The sequence below is a fragment of the Gossypium arboreum genome, chromosome 12 (assembly GCF_025698485.1).
Source record: "Gossypium arboreum isolate Shixiya-1 chromosome 12, ASM2569848v2, whole genome shotgun sequence".
NCBI lineage: Eukaryota > Viridiplantae > Streptophyta > Magnoliopsida > Malvales > Malvaceae > Gossypium > Gossypium arboreum.
Genome location: NC_069081.1, coordinates 118,488,075 through 118,498,975, shown reverse-complemented (window position 1 = coordinate 118,498,975; position 10,901 = coordinate 118,488,075). Strand labels below are relative to the sequence as shown.

Sequence of the window (10,901 nt, the reverse complement as noted above, 5' to 3'; positions counted from 1 at the left end):
CCCCTACTTGTTTCTCAATTGTCTTTGCTTATCATTGAGTTTCCTTTGTTAGCATTTGATTACAGAGCGCATCTGATGCTGAAATCAGTGCCACTTTCTCTTCTTTTGTTCTTTTTTTTTTTTTTATGTTGTGTGGGTTTTAATTTTCTTGGAAGTGGATATGAATGGGATTTCATTTTTGGACCCATTGTGACTGTTGGATGTAAATCCAGAGTTGGTCCGTATTTTATTTGCATCAATCAAGTGTAAGGCTGAAACCTGAATGAAAGCCACCATTTGAAAAAGCAACAAATTATGGCAAGTGGCACTGGCCAAGTGCGTCTCTACATAAGTGCACAAAGCTTTTTCAGACAGCAGACAAAGCAAATACAATTGGGTGTTGCATATCTCCTGAAAATAGTGTGGTGAGTAGGATGTATTTTCCCTTTGTAAGGAGCGAATCACAATACTGATAAGGTGCCTACATTAAAGGAAACAATTTGAAGAAAGTAATCGATTGTCACGATATGAATGGTAGTATGGTATCCTTTCTTCCACTCCATCCAATCTACTCTCTTCCTTTCGATAGTGTGTCATGAGGTAATAGGACAAAATAAATAATAGAATTTCAACTCGAGTCAATGTTATAAATTTCAAGCATTTAACATTACTATTTCAATAAAATATTTATTTATTTTTTTTATTTTTACATATTTTTTTAACTCAAATCATGACATATTCTAATATATGTATGTTATAGCCATGTTTGGGGAAACTCTGTTTAAGATGATCACCTGGCTGGAGGAACCTTGCCAAATGAGTGGATCCCGTGAAGAGAGCAAATATTGGGTGCCACTTGTTTAACTTATGAGTCAATTACCATGCAAATTAGACCATATGTAATTTGTTAGTCGTGTCCAAACACACGTGCAAGAGATCTAGATAACTCATTCTCGAACCTCCCCCAACACTGAATGTATAATACAATGGACAATATAAGGAACTACTAGAGTTCAGAGAGAACTCAAGGATATCAAGCTTATATTTCTAAAACTAGAATCTTCGACGACGTCATAACAGCTCCCCTGCATGATACCATGTGAACCGCCATTATCTTTCAACCATTTATACTGTATCAACTTATTAAAAATATTAATATTCCAAAATTTATAGTTATCCAAATAAATTTTTTGTCCAGCAATCGAGGGACCAAGAAAAAAACAATAATAAAGTAAAGATAAAAAATCACAATATTGATTAACATTTATTTGTAATTGAGATATTTCATGCACTACCAAAGACAAAAAACAAACAAAAACTTTCCCTCAGAAAAGATGAATAAAATATGAATGTCGCCTTTTGCTTTTGGAAAATCAGAGCAGAGGATGAACCACCATCACCATGAGCTTAGTGCTTTTTATTACTTTTCAAAGGATCGTTTTTTCTTTGGGGTTCAATCTTTTCAAAGGATTGTTGTAGCTCGAAAATAAAGGAAGAAAGATATTAAGATCGAAATTCATATTAAATCTTTATCTCTCAACAACTGATGAAACAAATTCTAGATTGCTACATTTCTTTTCTTTTTTTATGTTTCAAAGACGCCTTTATTTCACTTTCCACGAATCTTTCAAACTTGTACATTTTGGAAAACAAGAAACCAACCAAAACCTAATGGTTAAAAATAATAATAATTAACAAAGGTGTTTCATGTTGGTAGTAGAGATGGTGTTGTGGGTTGTACCAGATCGAATTTTAACTAGGATCATATATGATAGCAATATATAATTGTCCAAGTTTACCTCAACTCAAATTTGAGCTTTAATATTTTCTCAAGTCTGATCATATTTGTAAATGACATGTCTTAACATATTTAGACTTGTATCTTTTAATTTTATCAATATTTAATAAATATATGTTATTTTACTACCATTATGGTATATCTAAATTTCTAAAAATAAATTACTGAACATATTTTTAATATTTATACTATATTTAATTTTAAATAAATAGATTGAGTCGATCAAACTTAAATTTTATATATTAAAATTTAAGTCTGAATTATATTTTAAACATTTTGTTTTGTTGAAGCTCATTTTTGAGTCTAATATTAATTTTATTAAATTTTCTTAAATATCAAACAATCTTTTAAGCTTAGATGAATAATCTGGGTCAAATGGGAATGTGGGTTTTAGCAAAGTAAAAGGTTAAGCTAACAAAGCAAATATCTAACAATGCTTTGGCCTTTAACAAAAGATGACTAAAAGTGAAAACAATTTTAATAGCAACCTTGCCTTAAAAGTGTTCAAACCTAAGTTCAATCACCTTAATTGATATAAGAAAAAATCAACTTTTAAGTAGATATAATTCTCTCCCTTTTTCTTTTTTTTTTTTATGTTTGAACCATATTTTATTTTGCCCATGACTCACCAAATATCCTAATCAAATCTTTAATAAAGTAGACACTTATCATAGAATTTAGATGTTTTTACATGAATATACTAATTTGTATTCACACTTTTTAAAATATATATATATATATATTTAACAAATTTTATAGAGATATAATATTACAATTACATTAAATGAAGTTTAAATAATTACAATTATAATCAATCAAATTTGAAAAGAGATCATATATGGTGTGTTATATACCAATGATCACCAACTCGAAACCTAGGTAAGATCCGGATTGTCTACTTGCAACCCGATCATGACCCACCAGATGGATATGAGTGAGGCGTACAGCGAGGGGACAGTCAGGGGAACTGGTGATATCAACTCGCATGGGCTGAGGGGAGTTTGCAGTCCCACCTCGCATATACCCAAAGAGTTCACATGCAAAGGACCACAAAGCCTGAGAGGCGACTCAAAATGGTACACGTGTTCAATATTCCCAAGGCCTACTCAGAATGTCAGTCTTAAAAATAGTGGATAAGTCCATGAATAGTGGAGTTAAATCATAAGTAGTGATAATATGTATAAATACCCAATATTCATTTTAATGAGATATACAAAAAATTACTCAACCTGGCGAGATTTTAATTTGGAGATGGTTGTAATTTAATTTTAGGTCTAATTGTAATAATTTTTATGATTGAGTCTCTTACAAGAAAAAAAAATGTAATCTCTCTTCAATACGCGAGATGAGACAAGTCTAGGAATTATTTTCGAATTAGTGGGAAACTAATTTCTCCTTAGAATGATTTTAAGAATTTTCTTTTCAAATCAATGGAAAATAAAATATATATTTTTCAATATATTCTCGCGAAAATTATTATTTTCAATAAGAGACAAAATAATAATTCTTTCAACCAATTTTAAGAATACTCGTGAAAAATTTTCATTACAATGAATGTAGACAAAATAATAATTCTTTCAACATATAATACTCAGAACATTTAATTTAATTTAATTTTGGTGAATTATCTATAAGATGCATGCATGCAAAATAATTATTTATTAAATTTAAAAATAAGTTTTATTATACATATGTGTTGTGAGCCTATTTTTAAAAATATTAAAATTAAAATAAATTTTAAACAATGATGGTAAACACCCAGTGAAAGTCAATGGTATATATATATATATATATATATATATTTTAAAAATAGCTTTTAACTTATTTATTATATATATTTAAATTGATATATATATATATATATATCAAATTCATTAAATACAACCACGTGTTGCACATTCTATATTAGTGGAGGTGTCACGTAACACATTCTTTTGATACCATAAATAAATTGATAATTAAATCAGGTAATAAAATAATAATTTAAGTATCAAAATAAAAGAAAAAAATTAAATATCAAAATAAATTCAAGTTCCAAACCCAACATTCTGCTTAAAAATTCAATTAATTATTTATCTTACATAATTTATCTTTAATAAAAATAATATAGAAGATTTGATTTACATTTGAGATTTTGTGTGGGTCAACGGAGGATAAATAAAAGACCTCTTAAATCAAATTTCAGCAATCCAAGCCTCATTCCTCGTCAATCAATGATGTCCTTTTTCTTATGATTGTAGGGCAGCTTCTTCTATTAATATCTTATTATGTTTTCCATATTAAGATTAATTACCAAAATTAAGATTGAATATTCAATTATCACAAACTTAGTGTATACCACAAGAAGTTAAGTCATTACAAATTAAGGGAAAGAGACGATTAGCATAAAACTGCCTTGTTAATTTATGAAGGGACTGAAAATGCAATTTTTTTATTCATAATATACTTAAAATAAATTATTTAAGTTTTGGGAGGGGCTAAAGGAAAATTTTCCCATTTAACTAGGGGATCAATTCCGTACTTCATCTGGCATCGCCATTGAATTCAAGTCTACTTCACCACTCTAACTATGACTGCAAACATATATAATCTTCTTTTTTAGGAATAAATTACTAAAAAATAGAACTTAAGGACCAATCGTATAATTTATTATTTAATATTGTATCTTTTTTAGTATTGCATAATAGTTAACGTGTTCACAGCTGCAAGTATAATTTGAGTTTGAATCATATTAATTGTATTTGTTATTCAGACTTTACTTTATTTTTATAGAATAGTTTATTCTCAATTAAGTTCGAAAATTTTAAATTTCTCATTAAAAATCCAATCATAAAATAGTTTTAAAATCTACCGATTTTCTGATTCTAGAATATTATGAAAAACGTATGAAAAAAAAAGGAAAATAATCTTATATTATATTAATATATAATATAGTCTATAGGCATTGACCGGGCCATGCATTTTGATTTTCCCTTCGTCGTTTTCCCCACTTTTGTCGTCGTTTTATTTTCTTTGGTCGTCTCTCGAAGGCCACTTAGTTCACACAATGGATAATTTTTTTAAAAAAAATTAATAATGAAAAATTTATGGGCTATATTAATTATTTGACTCTCCTTTATAATTTTTAAATTTCATAATTAATGAATAGATTTTATATGAAATAAAAACACTTTCCAAAAGAAATGGGAACTCAAATTTCGCATGGTCAAGGTATAAAAAAAATAGGTCCAATAGCATGCAACATTCTTTCAATTTGAAGAACTTTCCACACGTTTTATTTTAGTCCACGTTCATTTATTATTGGGGGGTCTTAAACCGAGGGCTTATGCCAACCCACTCATATGTGGAACCATCACTGCCATCCACTTGGCAATGTTCTTTTCTAGTGCCAAAACTAGGACCTCTAAAAAAAATATAAAGCTGACTTTGTACGTATTGGATGAAGATGTTTACCGTACAACTCACGTCGCGAGTTTTAGTAATACGAATTATCGGTAGTGTATAAATCCATAAAAGTATTATAACAGTTTCTGAAAATATTTTGTATATTTATTTAAAATAATAAGTAAATTAGTCATTGTATTTATATCAAAAGGTAAATCGATTTTTTCTCATAAAAATTTTATCAAAATTGATATAACTAACAAAAAAATTTATATAATTACATGTTGCGTATCATATGTAACTCATTTTGACGTAAATAGATCGGTTTTTAATAATAGAAATAAATAAAATTTTTAACAATAGAACTAATATGCTATTTGGTCTAATAAATAAAGATTAAGTTATTATTTTTATAAATAAAAAATAAAATACAATCCAATTCATACTATAAAAACCGTCACGATATTTTTACATGTATCAATTATAAAGGACAAACAAAAGAAAACAAAATAAAAAGCTGATTTTGACTTTGGGTAGTTTCCCAAACATAGTAGGAACAACCCTAAATGGGATTCAAAGTACATGTCCCCCCTTTAAATACAAACCAACAAAATATAAACCACAATCTATTTACGGCCCCTCCCGGTTTTTTTATAATTTTATTATAAATTTTAATTTTATCTATTTTTTAATACAATACTTAAAATTATTTATAATTTATTCTAAATTTATAAATAAAAGAATAATATAATTTTACAAAATAATCACAAATATTAAATATCAACCGTTTGTAAAATAGATATAAATGATAAAACAGAAACAGCTAAATGCCCCCTAATTATTATTGTTGTTGTAAATGTGGAGTGTGAAACAACTCTTTAAAGAGTGGCAAAAGCTTTATTTTTATAATATACATTAAACCTTACGTCAAAGAACTGTAACAAAAATTCCATTAGTGTCTAGACAATATTAATGATCCTACTAAGGATTTCTTTTGGCCCATCTACGTAACTATATATAAGGAAGGACCTAATGCTGCCACGTGGCAATCTCTATGCTTTCTTCTTCTTCTTTCCATTATACGAAAATGATTAAATATCGATTTATTCTTTATATTTAATCTATATACTTTATTTTTAACATAATTTAATTTCTATATTTTTATAATATTTTAATTAATTTAAATAGTTAATATCGTTAACTCTTCTATTAAAATTATATATAATTTGAACACTCTAAGAACTTTAGAAATTAATACGTTACTTCCCATTTCTTTCAAATTTGCGTTGTTTTTTTTTCTTTTTACATTATAAGACAACAGCCAAATTTTATTTTTGATCTCTAGACTTTGTTGAAACTTGAGATTTAATCTATATATTTTAATTTTTAACATAATTTTATCCATTTGCTTTTATAATATCGTTAGTTAGTTTAAATAGTTAATATTGTTAATCATTTCAATCAAAATGTTGACGTCAATTTTTCTCAAGAACAGTATTCCAGTAGAAAAAAGAATATTTTGATCGTGACGATTTTGAACGAGAGTTTTTTAGAAAAAAATTATAATAATTATTTTCTAACACCAAAAATTTTAATAAAAGAATTTTAACGGTAATCAATGACATTGTAAAAAAAAATTGAGATATCAAATTATGTCAAAAGGTTGAAGAACAAAGATTGAATCTTAAATTCGAGTGTAACACAATGATCAAAATTGAAATTTGACCATTTTTATATAATCTAAAATTTGAATGTAATATAGGGCTAAAATTGAAAATCTACCATTCTAGTTTCAAGTAATATATTTAAAATGATGGCTTTAGGTGTTAATTTACCCGTTAATTAAAAAATATGCATCTGTTGTTAAATAAATATGTATGAAATGGAATCCTAATGTGTTGTTTTTGTCCTATGTTTGTAGGAACATCTTGTACCCGAAAACGTCCACAATACCACTTTTGACTCCTTTCCTTATATTTTTTTAATCCCTCTTACATACAGTTTATGTATATCTGTTTTGCATAACCCCCTTATTATATTGGTAAAAACCCACTTCGGTATCCTCGATTTCGATATTAATCGAATTGATCTCTTTAAAAGAAAATAATAACAAGTTAATCTTTGATAATTTAAAAGTGAACATTTAATAACAATTAATTGTAATAATAATGTTTTTCATCAATTTTACATAATTTTAATTGGTATGATAATAATTTTAGCTATTGAAGTTTATACATTCTGTTCATTTTATATATATTTGAAGCAAAAGTTTCTATATACGTATTCATTTCTGAATTTTTAGATTTTTTTTAAATTTCTATATTTTAGTTAATTTTTAGAATAATTAACTAAATATGTAGACATCGGGGCTTAATTTGTTATATCATTCAAAATTATGTATAATTGATGAAAATGTTGTGATTAATTGTCTTTAGCTGGTCACTTTAAAATCGATAAATATTAAATTGCTTTAATTTTTAAAGAGACCAAATTGTTTAATATCAAAATTGAGAAAAATTGAAAGAGTGTTTTTATTGATTGAAGATTTGGGTTGGAAACATTTTAAGCCAAACATAAACAAAGAAAAAAATGCATAATGATAAATTTAGCCCGTAATATTTATATTTTTTTATTAATTTAGCCCTCAATCTTTTAAAAAGAGTCAAATTTAACTATCAACCTTTCAAAAAGAGTTAAATTGTTTCTTTAACAGAAATACTAACTCATAATAATTTGTATGGCAATTCATGTGTACTTCATGCTTTCTTTCTGCTTTTTTTTTTATATTTTTTATATTTTATAAAATTTAAATTATTTATTGATGATATAAGATAAATAAGGTTATACGCCAATATTATTAAAAGGATAATGTTTTATTTAACCCTAAAAATATAAAAATTAAGTTAAAAAATTATAGACATTAAAAACTAAATTTATCATCACATCAAAAGAAAACCAAGTTATTAATCTAGAATCCCAGTTGATTAAGTAGTAAACTTTTCTTCTTCATTTTTTTTCTTTCTCTTTTTAACCCCTACTTCAATGCCGGTCCCAATCAGCAACACGACATTTACGAACCTACAATCTATATATATTTATATATGCCCTTGTATTGGTGCCAGTGCGTGTGACAAAAACCCACTATAAAACCCCTTTACTCCCTCTTTATACAATCCCCTCCTTAATTATCTCTCTCGTATCGTCTTCACATATAGCAAAAAAGATGTGCCAGTTTACATCTTCCTGCAAATGTGATGATGATGATTCAAATATTCCTTCCCTTCTTTCAATCAACGACTCTAAAGGGTCATTCAATGTTTACGAATCTTTAATCCCAAGAACCCCAACAATCCATACACAAAAAAAGCTAGACAGTTTTTTTTCTGTTTCTCTTGCAGTGAAAGAAGCCATCTCCATAGCTAATATTGCTTTCCCTATGATCCTAACCGGTCTCATGTTATATTCCCGTTCATTGATTTCCATGTTATTTCTCGGCCGACTCGGTGAACTTGCCTTGGCTGGTGGTTCACTCGCCATTGGTTTTGCCAATATCACTGGTTATTCTATTCTTTCAGGTCTTGCTATGGGGATGGAGTCCATTTGTGGACAAGCTTTTGGTGCTAAAAGATATACCCTTTTAGGAATCACCTTACAAAGGACAGTGCTTTTGTTGCTTGCTTCATCATTGCCTATTTCTGTTTTATGGATGAATATGAAGAAAATATTGATAGTCTGTGGTCAAGATGAAAGTATAGCTAATGAAGCACAACGGTATCTTGTTTATTCAGTCCCTGATCTTTTAGCTCAATCTCTTTTACACCCATTGAGGATTTATCTCAGAACCCAATCAATAACTCTCCCTTTAACATGTTGTGCCATTTTATCTATTCTTCTACATGTACCCATCAATTACTTTCTTGTAACACACCTTAAATTAGGCATCAAAGGGGTTGCACTTAGTGGGGTTTGGACCAATATCAACCTAGTTGGTTCATTGATAATCTATATCCTTTACTTTGGTGTCCATAAAAGAACATGGGGAGGGTTTTCAATGGAGTGTTTTAAAGAATGGAAATCTTTACTGAATTTAGCCATACCAAGCTGTATTTCAGTCTGTCTTGAATGGTGGTGGTACGAGATTATGATCCTTTTATGCGGTTTACTTTTAAACCCCAAAGCAACAGTTGCTTCAATGGGCATTTTGATTCAAACAACAGCATTGATATACATATTCCCATCTTCATTAAGCTTCAGTGTATCAACAAGAGTCGGCAATGAACTCGGTGCTAACCAGCCCAAAAAAGCCAAACTCGCCGCCTTTGTAGGCCTAAACTGTGGATTCATTCTGGGCTTATCAGCACTCCTTTTTGCTGTACTGGTGAGAAACATATGGGCTACCATGTTTACAGCCGATAAAGATATCATTGCATTAACTTCACTTGTTTTACCTATAATCGGCTTATGTGAACTCGGCAACTGCCCACAAACAACCGGGTGCGGCGTTCTTCGAGGCACAGCAAGGCCTAAATACGGTGCTAATATAAACTTGGGTTGTTTTTACCTTGTTGGTATGCCGGTTGCTGTACGGTTAGCTTTTTTTGCTGGTTTTGATTTTAAAGGGTTATGGCTTGGAATGTTGGCAGCTCAAATGTCCTGTGTGGCCACTATGTTACTGGTTTTGGTTCGAACAGATTGGGATTTTGAAGCTGAAAGAGCCATGAAACTGACCGGAACTCAAGTGGCTGTTGATGATGATGATGATGATGCTGATGATGACAGCAAATTACACGAGAATCCACACCAAGCACAAATCAAGCAGGATTCTATTTCTTTATTAGAGGATTTGGGTCATTATTGCCTAGTTTAATTTAACTTTTTTCAAAAATTTTTATATATTTACCTTGTATAGATTAAGGTAAAAAAAAAAAAAGATTCAGTCCAATTAATTATTTTCGTATTTTTCGATATACTTTGATTAATTTATCAAAATATAACTTCAAGTATTATGCTATTTCCTGTTCTCCGTAACGTACCCTGTTTTTTTTTTAAGAGTTGTACAACAATTTTCCAAAGGCAATTTTACTATAGGTTAAAATATTACTTACATAAAATTTGAGATTAAGACATAATATTTAAAAGATTAAAAAATTAAAATTTTCCTTTTTTATTTAAAAATTTCGTGTCTTCAACAAAGATATTATTTTTCATCGAAATTTACCATTAAATGTTCATTAAACTATCATCATCTGACGTGACATAATTGATGAAAAATAAATATATTAAGTAGACTTATTTTTACAAAAATTATCATCGATAATAATAATTTGACTAATTTTTAATTTTGTAGAGCTACAAGGACTCGTAATATAAAGTGACAGTTGTTCATTTTATTTTTAACAGCCCATAATCGTCCACTCCACTAAATCAGGCTTGTAATGAATTAATGTGCGAAGTCCATGTTTTATTTAAATTAATCACATTCTTGGAAAAAAAAAATCAATGAATAATAGCTAAATTAGAGCATAATTTTAGGTTTAATTACTTCCTTGAACTTAGCCTATAACTATCTTAGAAAATAATTTCCCAAAGAAATAAATGCTTAAAGTTAAGGTAAATTATTAAAATAGTCACTTTTGTTTACTTCGGTTATATTTTAGTTATTTATGTTTGAAATGTTACGTTTTAGTCACTTAGTTATCGTTTTGTTACGAAACGATAACTCTGCTATTAATATCTGTTA

The 10,901-nt window shown here is 28.4% G+C and overlaps 1 protein-coding gene across 1 annotated transcript; it reads left to right on the top strand.

The window, feature by feature from the left end:
• The first annotated feature begins 8,286 nt into the window (after positions 1 to 8,286).
• On the top strand, positions 8,287 to 10,160 carry LOC108478141 (protein DETOXIFICATION 49-like). The gene has a single exon (XM_017780563.2). It carries the CDS (start codon positions 8,385 to 8,387, stop codon positions 10,026 to 10,028), a length of 1,644 nt encoding a protein of 547 aa, XP_017636052.1. The 5' UTR covers positions 8,287 to 8,384; the 3' UTR covers positions 10,029 to 10,160.
• The last annotated feature ends 741 nt before the right edge of the window (positions 10,161 to 10,901 follow it).